General features: G+C 42.0%; 1 protein-coding gene across 7 annotated transcripts in view; it reads right to left on the bottom strand.

The window, feature by feature from the left end:
• Positions 1-13,255, bottom strand: part of LOC137518990 (polyamine-modulated factor 1-binding protein 1-like) — a 539,976-nt gene that overhangs the window by 452,461 nt on the left and 74,260 nt on the right. For 6 of the 7 annotated variants that reach the window (XM_068237518.1, XM_068237520.1, XM_068237524.1 and 3 more), the window contains 2 exons: positions 11,577-11,744; positions 3,241-3,324 (listed from right to left, as the gene is read on the bottom strand). In XM_068237518.1, the coding sequence (XP_068093619.1) occupies positions 3,241-3,324; positions 11,577-11,744 (252 nt within the window). The remainder of the gene's footprint in view (positions 1-3,240; positions 3,325-11,576; positions 11,745-13,255) is intronic. The other variant, XM_068237522.1, reaches the window with a different exon arrangement.

Genomic DNA, 13,255 nt, shown 5'->3' with positions numbered 1-13,255 from the left:
GATCACAAACTGAAGGAGCTTTCCACTGCAGAACAAAGTGCTGTGTTTAACTGTTTGAATGCTGCCCTGCTACATGTTATTTTTTTCCTTTTTTGTAGCAGGTTTAAAAGAAACCTGTAACAACTTTTCCCCGCACTGAGCCTGTGCAGGATGCTCCCAGTGACGGAAGCGCGAATGAAGAGGTGCGCAACTCATTTCAAAGGTGGCGAAAGTGAAACAGAGGCTTTCCAGGACAGTGCTGGCACAGGGCGGATGCAGGGGGTTGGCAGAAGCCCCAAGTTAGTGAAACTTTTTTTTTCACGTTTATTACAGGTTTTCTTTAAGGCTGAAAAAAATCTTTTAAGAACAAAGAAGAAATGTTGAGTAGAAAGACCACTTTAAAGAGGCTGCAACATCATATAGTAGAAGGCAGTAAATTATTCAGGTTACCCACCTTTAATGTGAATTATCCTGGTTTCGGCATTAGAAACACTTCCTATATCTATAAATTGCTGTATATTGCATGTAACCCCGCCCTCCCAGTGATGCTTCACCTAGGCTGATTAGATATGCAGAACTCTCCACCCCCCAGAGCATTCTGGGAGACCAGGTATATTTTATATTGGCTTCAAAATTCTCAAAAACAGATCAACTTACCAACAGTAAAGATGTTGCCCATAAATTTCAGAAAGTAAATCAGGAAGAGAAAAGATTGTATAATGGGCAAACACTGACTAAATAATTTATATAGTAATATTGAAAAAAAAAATCAGTTTTATTAATTACTGTATTTTTGTACTATAAGACGCTCCTGACCATAAGACGCACCTAGGTTTAGAGGACCTAGGGAAAAAAATATATACTTAACCTGGTACATCCATGGTGAACGGGCATCTTGTGGATTATGTCTCCATTGTACCTCATGCCCCCTTGTACCTCTCTTGTCTCCCTCTGTCCTCCTTGTGTCCTCTATGCCGCTTTGTGTCCCCGTGTCCTCCATTTGTCCCTGTGTCCTCCTCTTGCATGGGCACAGTACAGGGAGTCCCCGACATTGTGGCGGGTTGGAGATTCGTATTGGCAGGCATTCACAAGTCAAGAACTCCCTGCATTGGGACTATAAGACGCAGTGACTTTCTTCCCCACTTTTGGGGAGAAAAAGTGAGTCTTATAGTCCAAAGAATGCAGTATGTTAATTTCATAACAGTTTCTGCACGCAGCTTAAAGTGTTTGTAACACTAGTTTTCAAAATAACCCTGCTCAGTACTGAAATTGGCTTCTGGAAGCGGGTAATATCTGAAAATGTAAAACAATGCAGGCGTAGGTGGATCATACATCATTGTTCTGTAAACAGTTGAATAACAAAAGATGTTTTGCGTTTTTACAAATGGCACATGGTGGGAAATATAACTTAAAAAGCACCTGAACTAATCATTCCTTCATTTGATCTCATCTTTGCCATATTCTACATACCTAAATAACAATGCAAACTGCTATGTAACTTAGCTGGCCAAGGCTGCAAAATGTATTGTCTCTGACAATGGAGATGCCATCTTGCTCCCTGCAAATTCCTAACAAGGCATCACCAGCATCTGACACTCCTTTTGACACCAGGCTTTTGTGAGCAGAGATACCAATTAATATGTAATAAAACAGAGGTGCTATCAAAAATACCAGGAAGAAATCCTGTTGTCAGGCAGGACATAGACAAACGTGTAGGATCCTTGCAGTCTAACACTTCTACAGTAAGTAGAAAAAACAAGAACAATTAAAGTGGTATAATACACAAATTGGTCTAAAGCATTAACCACTGCACAAAATTAACAGCTAAAACCATCTGACTGTTTTTAAAGGTTCAAGAAAGGTTAAGAACCAAGTTTTTACCTAATTTAGCTGCTAATTGATAAGCTTGCCTTTGCTGACCAGAATTATTAGATAGTGTTGGAAGTGTAATGCTGGGAATACACAGTTTGTTTTGTAGTTGATTAGATGGCTCGATAGATAATTTCCGACATGTCTGATCTCACTTCCGATTCTTTTGCCTCTCGATTTCTGATAGAAGTGAATAGAAAAAGATAAGAAAAACGAGAGGAAGATAAAAATCGAGAGGCAAAAACGATCGAGCAGAAATGCACGGCAGAAACGAACCGTGTATTCCCAGCATAATAAGCTGTATTTCTGCTGTGTCCAGGGAGGGAAGCAGAGAACTTTCTCTCATTTATTACTTTATTAGAAATTAATCTGATAATTTGTCCTACAGCCAACAATATTATCAGTTATCTTCAGTGATTGTAAATATGCATTCAAGGAACATCAGAGCAGGTGACCATACACTTGTAGATTTGCAGCAGATTTGACCATCAGATACATTTCTGTCAGATGCCTGTCAAGTTGAATCTGACCGTGGTACGGAGGAGGACAGGGGAAGCCTCGATATGATCCAGAGGCTTCCCCCTCCCGAGGCGAGTACCACCCATGGGCACTTTTTTTGTTACAAGTTTTCTTTAAAGAGGGACTGTTATCAAAATAACATAATAAATACAATTGCCTATTTTTTACTGTATTCATTTATAAATCATTTCCTCAGTGTTAGCTCAAAGATTTCCTCTCCCTGATTTACTGTCTGGCAGGTCATCTCTGCAGAATGTTCATTCACTGATAGTTCTAAAGCCAGTAGAAAAAAAAATATCTGGTCTCCCAGAATGCTCTGAAAAGGGAATTCCACATAATAAACATCCTTTGCTTAGTCACAGTGGGAGGGCGTGCCTACATACCAATATACAGCAATATATAGCTATAGGGTTACTGATGCTGAAACATTTACACGTATAAGTGGGTATATGTTGTTACAGTTCCTCTTTAACTATTTTAACAAACCCCCCATCCCAGGAAGACAATGTTCACTGTTAACAAAAAAAGAATTTCCGGCGTGGAGAGTTAGATTATCACAATTGTTCGTATGTAACTGATTTTCTTTAAGTTGCCCTTTATGCTAAAACGATACTGTGCGAGCCTCTATTCTCTCTACCCATCGGGGTAGTGAAGCTAATGTAGTTCTCCTCATGACCTAATTGTTCTCCTCCTGCCCAAAATGTATTTTTGTGTCTAAATGACCACATCTGGAGAACGATCCACTGCGTAAGTGCACAGAGCAAGCATGAAATAGAAGGTAAGTGGCTGAATATTTTCATCGTACCAACAGCTCGGGATACTGAAGAATTATCTGTGAACAGACATTTCAGTCTAAAGTCTCAAAATACTTACTTCTTCCTGAGAGCCAAAATATTTCTCCTGTGATGTTTTCAAGTCTGTTTTAAGTTGTAAAATGATTTGATCTCTGTTATTAACCTACAAAAAAAAGAAAATATCAAAATGAAACCCAGATGGACAATGAGCGAGAGTTAAGACACCGGAATGAATAACTAACTTCATTCAAAACTAACTTGAGCAAGGCAAGGCATTGTGCGCTCAACCTTTGTGTGCCATTTCTTTCTCTCGCTGGTTCCTTTCAACATATGTTTCTTTAGATATTGCACACAAAGGCCATTACTGAGTTATAGGTCTACAAACGGGATTTTATATAAAAGTGCCGCTGGAGCTAAACCAGTCACACTTAACCCCTCTGGAGGATGGCAGTATATGTACATTAAGGGGCCGAACGCATTGATCTAGAGATATCCCAATGGCCCCTCTCATGAAAAGCACCCCCAAAGCTCACATGGACTTAAATAATAAATCAGCTATTTACAAACCAACACTTTAAAAGACAAAGTTCCCATACTTAGCAAGAGATGGTTAAGATTGCTTAAACGGTTTCTGAATGGTTGTGACTTTAACCTACAGTCTCCTTTATAATTTTAAATACTTAAATATTTTAATTAAAAGGTTTTAACATTTGTATTTCCTTTATTTAAATAGCACTAGCATATTACACCACATAGTACATTAAAGTGGAGCTGAACTCTTGCACAGGACAGAAGGAAAACACAGAGAGATGCACCCTGTATGTATTTATAGAGTTTAGCCTGTCTAATTCCACCTCATCTGAGACTAAGCACCAGTGTCATTTGATCTCTCAGCTGTGTCATCTGGCTGCCTTAGCAGAGCAGCTAATTTGTAAATATAGGATGTTAACCCTATGTCTGCTTCCATGAAAGCAGTAAGTAGGCACAATGCAGATTTATTTCAGGATTTGATCAGCTGTAACAAAGAAATGTTTTTTCTTTAAAGGTTATTATGCTGTTGCTTATCTTTTAAGGTGCCCATACATCAGGCGACTTTGGAGGAGGATCATCCACCCAATTAGATTATTATCGAATTGGTTGAAAATCGATGCCGCCAAGTGCAGGCCCAATCGACGATATGACAGATTTCGGGCCGAAATATTGCATTAGTCAATCACGCCTGGTGCAAGATGTCGGGCCAAAGTTGGTTGCTCGGGTATGTGACGGCCGATTTCAGAATGAGCGTCGAAAAGACAAAACCCCCGCCGCTGCCGGCGTAATGTATAAATGTGTGCATTATACATTACCTGTCCCGTGTCAGCCTCCGCGCGGTGTCTGTAACCTCCTGGCGGCCTCTGTACACGCCACTTGCGCATCGCGTCTGACATCAGGAGCTATGCGCCACTGGCGTGTACGGAGAGCCAGCCGGAGATTACGGACATCGTGTTTAAGGCTGACACAGGACAGGCAATGTATAATGCACACACGCATATGGGGCGGCACATTTATACATTGGGGGGCAGCGGTGGGGCGGACGCAGCAGGCACAGCCGATTGATTCTCTTTAACCTCCTTAGCGGTATGCCCGTGTCGGGCATACCGCTCTGTGGCCCCAGGAGACACCCATAATGAAATAAATGTGCCAAATGTCTGTAAATCCGCTAGCTAGCACTAGCCTAGCTAGTAAGAGTGTCCGATCCCCCGTGATCCCCCCGTTTATACATTACCCCCCCCCCCCCCCCCTGGATCCAGCGATCGCGCAGCCTCCCGGCACAGCTCCGGTTTCTCTATGGGGAGGATCGGGTTTGCGCATGATGTCGGCAACGTCATGACGTCATCTGCGATCCTCCCCATAGTGAAGACCGGAGTTGTCCTGTCCAGGGAGGCTGTGCTGATCACTGGATCCAGGCTGGGTAAAGTATAAACAGGGGAGCGGCGGTGATCGGGGGGTGCCGGAGACTTCTTCTAGCTAGCCTAGTGCTAGCTAGAGGGTTTATAGCCATTTATTACAAAAATCGGGCAAAAAGTAACACAACCTCCTGAGCGGCGTAACGCTCAGGAGGTTAAGATGTCATGCTTAAATCGGCCTGTAGTATATGGGCAGCTTCCACGAACAGACAAATGTATCTCTAATCAGATTCCCTTAGAGATAAATTTGTCTCTTTTTCATATCTGCCCATAATCTCCTGATGCATGGGCACCTTTAGAGCCGAGAGGAAGTTCTTAGTTCAGGTCCACTTAAAGCAATTTACCTTGCATAAACTGCTTCACATTCCAATGCCCACTATCATAGTAGTTTTAGCACTGTTAATCTCTGTACTGCAATTTAGTGTCGCCTCCCAGTTGTTCTCCACCATAAAATACTATTCTCTCTTGGAGTACTACACCCCCCCCCCCCTTCCCCCACCAATAAATAAAATATTTGCCAGTATTTCTTTGCAATCCCTTACTAATGTCAATTCTCCCTGAAAACATTCCCCACCATGTAATTAGTCCTCTTTGACATAATCCCCATACCCAAAGTAAAACCTATTTCCACTATGTTATCACAGTCCTGCCAACACCCAACTTCAATCTGCCAAAAGCCAATAGTAAAAAAAAAGCCCCATAATAGTCACCTAATGAAGTCATCCATCCATATTCCCAGCACCATGGTCCCTTGAAGTCTGCACTGAGGCCATCTAGCACCAAAATTAAGACGGATGGTATTATACTGCTATGGTGGCAAAGATCTGGTGCTAGTTCTTTGGCACTGATATTGTTTCAGCATGGCTCTCTATAGCATCCCATGCAAATAAACAGATAGCCCACCACGACCAGGAGCCTACTTGTATATTTTTGGAATGCTGGAAACCAGAACTCCCGTATATAACCAACACAAACACAAACACAAGTAGAACAATAATCAGTCCAAGGCTTTAATCCAACTTCTTTTTTAACTTTTCTGATGCTCTATCAACCCCATTTGAGCTGGACTTTTTGCATTTGAAGGACTTTAATAATCTATGTTGGTTATTTAATTGATGAAATTTTCCCTGGATTTGTCACAATTTTATTATATTGGATTCCGAAGAAATGTTTTTCTAATAAAGAAAATGTGACCATCTGAGTGTGCTGGTCCTTGTGGAAAATCTAGCTTGATGCTTTGGCGGACTGACCACGCACCTCATTGAAGCTGTGGGGAAGTGCGGTGTTCAACTGTATGGATAACTTTATTAACATACAACAAAGAATGGGTGCAGCAGAAAGGCGAGACAATTAGTCATGGGGGGGGGGGGGGGAGGGGGGGCAGATGGGAGGAATGACTATTCTGCATGATAATAAGAAAATTCTTAATTAATCCTTAGTTAATAGCGGCAGTTTAGTGTGAATTTCTAGAACTTCACTACAGTTAAGAGCAAATCCCTCAACTGGCGCTGATTAAAAGTTTTGAGTTAGGGTGATACCATTTATTGGCTAACTTAAATGGTATTATCCTGACTCAAAACATCTTGCTTTTACTTACATAGTTACATAGTTACTTTGGTTGAAAAAAGACATACGTCCATCGAGTTCAACCAGTACAAAGTACAACACCAGCCTGCTCCCTCACATATCCCTGTTGATCCAGAGGAAGGCGAAAAAACCCTTACAAGGTAAAAATTCCTTCCCGACTCCAGATGGCAATCAGATAAAATCCCTGGATCAACATCATTGGCATTACCTAGTAATTGTAGCCATGGATGTCATTCAACGCAAGGAAAGCATCTAAGCCCCCTTTAAATGCAGGTATAGAGTTTGCCATAACGACTTCCTGTGGCAATGCATTCCACATCTTAATCACTCTTACTGTAAAGAACCCTTTCCTAAATAAATGGCTAAAACGTTTTTCCTCCATGCGCAGATCATGTCCTCTAGTCCTTTGAGAAGGCCTAGGGACAAAAAGCTCATCCGCCAAGCTATTATATTGCCCTCTGATGTATTTATACATGTTAATTAGATCTCCTCTAAGGCGTCTTTTCTCTAGACTAAATAAACCCAGTTTATCTAACCTTTCTTGGTAAGTGAGACCTTCCATCCCACGTATCAATTTTGTTGCTCGTCTCTGCACCTGCTCTAGAACTGCAATATCTTTTTTGTAATGTGGTGCCCAGAACTGAATTCCATATTCCAGATGTGGCCTTACTAGAGAGTTAAACAGGGGCAATATTATGCTAGCATCTCGAGTTTTTATTTCCCTTTTAATGCATCCCAAAATTTTGTTAGCTTTAGCTGCAGCGGCTTGGCATTGAGTACGATTATTTAACTTGTTGTCGATGAGTACTCCTAAGTCCTTCTCCAAGTTTGATGTCCCCAACTGTATCCCATTTATTTTGTATGGTGTTAGACCATTGGTACGACCAAAATGCATGACTTTACATTTGTCAACATTGAATTTCATCTGCCATGTATGTGCCCATATAGCCATCCTATCCAGATCCTGTTGCAATATAACACTATCTTCCTTAGAGTTGATGATTCTGCACAATTTTGTATCATCTGCAAAAATAGCAACATTGCTCACTACTGCATCTACTAGGTCATTAATAAATAAATTGAAGAGCACTGGACCCAGTACAGACCCCTGTGGGACCCCACTGCTAACAGTCTCCCATTTTGAGTATGATCCATTGACCACAACTCTTTGTTTTCTGTCCATTAGCCAGTTCCCTATCCAAGCACACAGACTCTTCCCCAGTCCTTGCATCCTCATCTTTTGCACCAGACTTTTGTGGGGAACAGTGTCGAAGGCCTTAGCAAAGTCTAAGTATATCACATCTACAGCATTCCCAATATCCATATTAGCATTCACTACCTCATAAAAGCTGAGCATGTTAGTCAAACAGGACCTGTCTTTAGTAAACCCATGTTGATGCTGAGAAATAAGATTATTTTCTACTATGAAGTCATGTATAGTATCTCTTAGTAACCCCTCAAATAGTTTGCATACAACTGATGTTAAGCTTACAGGTCTATAATTTCCTGGATCTGATTTTTTGCCCTTCTTAAATAATGGGAAAACGTGGGCTGTACGCCAATCCACTGGGACTCTGCCAGTTGCAAGAGAGTCACAAAAGATAAGATAAAGGGGTTTATCTATAACTGAACTTAATTCCCTTAGGACCCGAGGATGCATGCCATCCGGGCCAGGTGCCTTGTCTATTTTTAATTTATTTAGTCTTGCCTTTACTTCTTCCTGCGTTAAGTATTTAATATTACAGTTAGAAGATTGAGACTCTTCCGCCTCTGTAATTTGCAACAGTGCTGTTTCCTTTGTAAAGACAGAAGCAAAGAAAGCATTTAATAACTCTGCCTTACCTTGGTCATCCACCATTGAGTTTCCACCTTCATCCTTTAGGAGTCCTATACAGTCAACCTTTCTTTTTTTAGAGTTGATGTACTTGTAAAACTTTTTTGGGTTAGATTTGATATCCCTAGCGATTTGATTTTCAGCTTCGATCTTTGCTAGCCTAATTTCTTTTTTACAATTTTTATTGCACTCCTTGTAATTGCTGAGTGCAGCCTCGGACCCCTCCTGTTTTAGGACCTTATAGGCATTCTTTTTCCTCTTCATTTTATCTCTAACCTTTCTATTCATCCATAGAGGCCTTTTTTTATTCCTAGACATTTTGTTTCCATATGGGATATACATACTACAATATTGATTGAGAATACGTTTAAAAGCTTGCCATTTCCCTTCAGTGTCCTCCCCTTGTAGTACATTATCCCAGTTCACCAAACTTAGTGCCTGCCTAATTTGATTGAACTTTGCTTTTCTAAAATTCATAGTTTTAGTGGTCCCGCTGCCCCGTGGCCTATCAGTCACCAGATCAAACGTTATCATGTTGTGATCACTATTTCCCAAATGTTCTTGAACCTGCACATTTGATACATTATCTGGTCTATTCGAAATGATCAGATCCAGTAACGCATTCCCCCTAGTTGGTTCCGTTACCATTTGAGTCAAGTAATTGTCCTGTAGTGCTGCCAGAAATCTGCTGCTTTTACCAGAATGGGTAGCCTCAATACCCCAGTCAATGTCTGGAAAGTTGAAGTCGCCCATAACTATGACCTCATTTTTACTTGCCGCTTTTTCAATTTGCTGTAGTAATTGCAGTTCTGCAGCTTCATTAATATGAGGTGGTCTGTAGCATACCCCAATAAGCAATTGGCAACTTTTATTTCCACCATGAATATTTACCCAAACGGACTCCACATCTTCGCAATCTTCCTCCATCTCATCGTTGAGGACAGCTGTAAAAGAATTCTTAACAAAGAGACAAACCCCTCCACCTTTTTTCCCTGTTCTATCCCTCCTGAACACATTGTATCCTTTTAAATTGGCTATCCAGTCATGACTTTCATCCATCCATGTCTCGGTTATTCCCACAATGTCATAGCCTTTGTCATTCAGAATGAACTCTAGTTCATCTATTTTATTTGCAAGGCTCCGAGCATTGGTTATCATGCACTTTATATTTTTACCACCACATTTACCAATTTTGTTTACCTGAAATGGGCTACTTGAAGTTTTACCAACCTCCTTAATCTTTACACTGTTCCCACCCCCCTCTCCACCCCCCATAATGTTAGGCTCCCACTGTCTTTTTACCTTATCTTGTCTATATGTTGAGACTTTATCCTCCCGCCTCCCCCCAGATCCTAGTTTAAAATCTCCTCCAACCGTTTAGCCATCTTCTCCCCCAATGCAGCTGCACCCTCCCCATTAAGGTGCAGCCCGTCCCTGCTGTAGAACCTGTAGCCGACTGCAAAGTCTGCCCAGTTCTCCAGGAACCCAAACCCTTCCTTCCTACACCAATTTCTCAGCCACTTATTTAACTCCCTAAGCTCCCTCTGTCTCTCAGATGTAGCACGTGGCACTGGCAGTATTTCAGAGAACACCACCTTGGAGGTCCTTGCTTTAAGTTTATCTCCAAGTACCTGAAAATCATTTTTGAGGACCTTCCATCTCCCACTAACTTTGTCATTGGTGCCAATGTGTACCATGACAGCCGGGTCTTCCCCAGCCCCACCCAATAATCTGTCAATTCTTTCCGCTATATGCCGAACCCGAGCACCCGGGAGGCAACAGACTGTACGGCATTCACGGTTTCTTCGACAGATTACCCTGTCTGTGCGCCTAATAATTGAATCCCCTACCACCAGTACCTGTCTAGCCTTAGCTGCACTCCTATTCCCTTTCTCGTTACAGCAGTCTGCCCCTTGGTTGCTAAGGAGCACATCCTGCTGCAGCATTGCTACTCCAGAGTCGTCCTCACCAATATTACGCAAACAAGCATACTTATTAGTGAGGGACAACTCGGGACTAGCCTCCCTGCCACTTTTTCCCCTACCCCTTCTAACTGTGACCCAACTAGCGGCTACCTCTGCTTCTTGCTCCGGCTTTACTCCACCCACCTCATCTTCAAGGGTTCCATCAAGTGTCTGGATCGTGAGATCCAAGCTCATCTCCATGTTGTGTATGCGTCTCAGTGTTGCGAGATGCTTATTTAGCTCTGCGACTTCCGCCTCTAACCGAGCAACACGCACACATCCAGGGCAACAGTAAACACCCTCAATCCGCTGATCAAGGCATGCATACATGCTGCAGGATGTATACTGATGGTTAACACGGTACAACACTCTACTGCTATTAACAGCACTTCTACAGATTGTGCAGCTTAAAAGCTAGTCATGATCTGAGATGTGCCCCTCCCTCTACTGAATTCCTCACTCAGAAAAGGAGTGGGTGTGAGAGATGAGAAAGATAAAAGGGAAAGAAAATCTGAGGCTCCAATGCTGCAATTTTACCTCCGTCCTCCGGGTGGCGCTGTAACACTTTGGTGAGATTAATGATGGCGATCTCACCAGAGTGATTCATAGCCTCAGAGGACAGGAAGGTGAACGGCTACTGGCACCTGGATCCCGCAGGAGGTGAGCAAAAGCTTTCACTGCGCGCAACACTCTGCATAGAGCTCCCGGCGGCTAGCCCGAATGTAGCTCAGGATTACCGCCAGGGAGGTTAAGATGTCTGAGACTGTTCTGCATGGATTTCAAAAAAAAGGACCAATATTTTGTCTCAGGCAGTCTTGATACATGTCCCCCAATGTCTACACAATGTTTTTATGTTCTATGTTATTTTTATATTGTTTTTAGTCTAGCAAAAAAAAAGAGGAGAAAAATAGTATGAAAGAGCAAGTTACATTACATTTAAAAGTAATGATGCATGCTTGCTTGTCATTTGCGGAGAGTAGAGGTTACAGTAAAGCAAATGACATGCCTTGTTATATTCTCTGAACATGTAAATGACAAGAGGAGGTAGTGGTCGGCATTCATAGAGACGCACTCAGACACACACCTCTTGTTGTGCAGTTTTATGTCTCTCGGTGACAACTGCCAGTTTTAGCTCGAGCCTCTTCCTTTCTTCACTCATCTTGGAAATGTCCTGGGACTGCTGCGTGATTCGCTCTGTCAGCTGAATATTTTCTTCCTTAAGTTTATGTAAAAGTTTCTCCCGGTGGAGCAGCTGGATGTAAAACAGATAAATGCAAGGTTCATTTCAAACACTGCTGTCCCATCTTCACATTACGTTCCCCTAAGTGGAGTTTAATGCTCCGTAGGAAATGCACCTAATTGGAGCAAGAAAGCTGCTTGTCTTTTGAATATTCACAACATGCAAGCACACAGACTACAGCACGATACACCACCAGAGCATGTCCAAGGGCTGATGCACACCAAGAGCGGTTCTGAGCGTTATTTAGAACAGTGTTTCTCAACATTTCATTGGAATGTACCCCTTTTAAAACCCTGTACTCACCAAGTACCCCCTAGCATAGTAAAAATTACCACAAGTACCCCTTGACAAATATATGTTTAATCATAGTACATGATAATTGGTTCTAAACAATTTTGAAGCATTTACGATTGCTTTTAATTAGCTAAAACAGTAATTTGGTGTTGTTTAAATAAGAGGTATCATTTTCTGAAACTCTACATTTGTTATTCTTGGTTAAGTATATCAAGCCCGAGTACCCCCTGGAACCATCAGAAGTACCCCCTGGGGTACGCGTACCACACGTTGAGAACCTAGGATTTAGAACACTTTCTAAATAACGGGGGAAAACCACTCAGGTAATGTTAGTCAATGGGCTGGTGCACACCGGAGTGGCTTGTTTTTGCCCCAAACGCAAACTCGGGTCCTGCAGCATTTTTGAGATTTCTGAGGCGTTTCTGCCTCAATGTAAAAGTATAGGAAAGTGGAAAACCGCTCTGAAAAACGCTAGATCAGAGCAATTTTCCAAGCTGTTCAGATACAGCTGTACTGTAGCAAAATATAAAGAACGCTACACAAAAACGCTAGGCATGTTTAGAAAATCTCTCTAAACATGCCTAGAATCGCTCTGAAAAACCTCTTAAAAAACCGCTAGCGTTTACGGATCAGCTAGCGGTTTTTGGTGTGTACCAGCTCTAACAGCTGTTTGCAAGGGTCAAGTGTGCGCGCAGCTAGCGCAATTTAAACATATGAATGCCCATACCTTTATTATACATTTTAAGTGCTAAGGTACTCATTCTTAAGTGTGCTTTAGCCCCATTTATTTTCAAAGTAAACCTGAGATCAGAATAAAAAAATATACATACCCGGGGCTTCCTTCAGCCCCTTTCAGACTCATCGGTCCCTCACCGCCCTCCTCCACTGCCTGCATCATCCACAATTAGCCCTGTTAATTTAGAGATTTCGGGGAAACAGCGCATGCGTGGCTTCACCGTGTGCGCCCCCATCGTGCTCCCAGCAACGGGAGCACGCACGAGCAGACTGCGCTTGCGCCAGTTGGCCAAATTGCCAAGGCTTATTGCGGACAATAAGGATAAATGCATATAAGGCACATTGGACTCTATTCACAACATTTCTCATAAATTACTTATTTATCACCTAATTGAAAAAAATTAACCTTTCAGCACATTTACAAGCAAAATAATTACTCAAAGTAAGTTGTTCCTGATTAACTACATTTCAATATTACTTTTATTACCTTAATA

This window comes from Hyperolius riggenbachi, chromosome 5 (genome assembly GCF_040937935.1).
Source record: "Hyperolius riggenbachi isolate aHypRig1 chromosome 5, aHypRig1.pri, whole genome shotgun sequence".
Classification (NCBI taxonomy): Eukaryota; Metazoa; Chordata; class Amphibia; order Anura; family Hyperoliidae; genus Hyperolius; species Hyperolius riggenbachi.
This window is presented reverse-complemented; position numbering and strand designations above follow the sequence as displayed.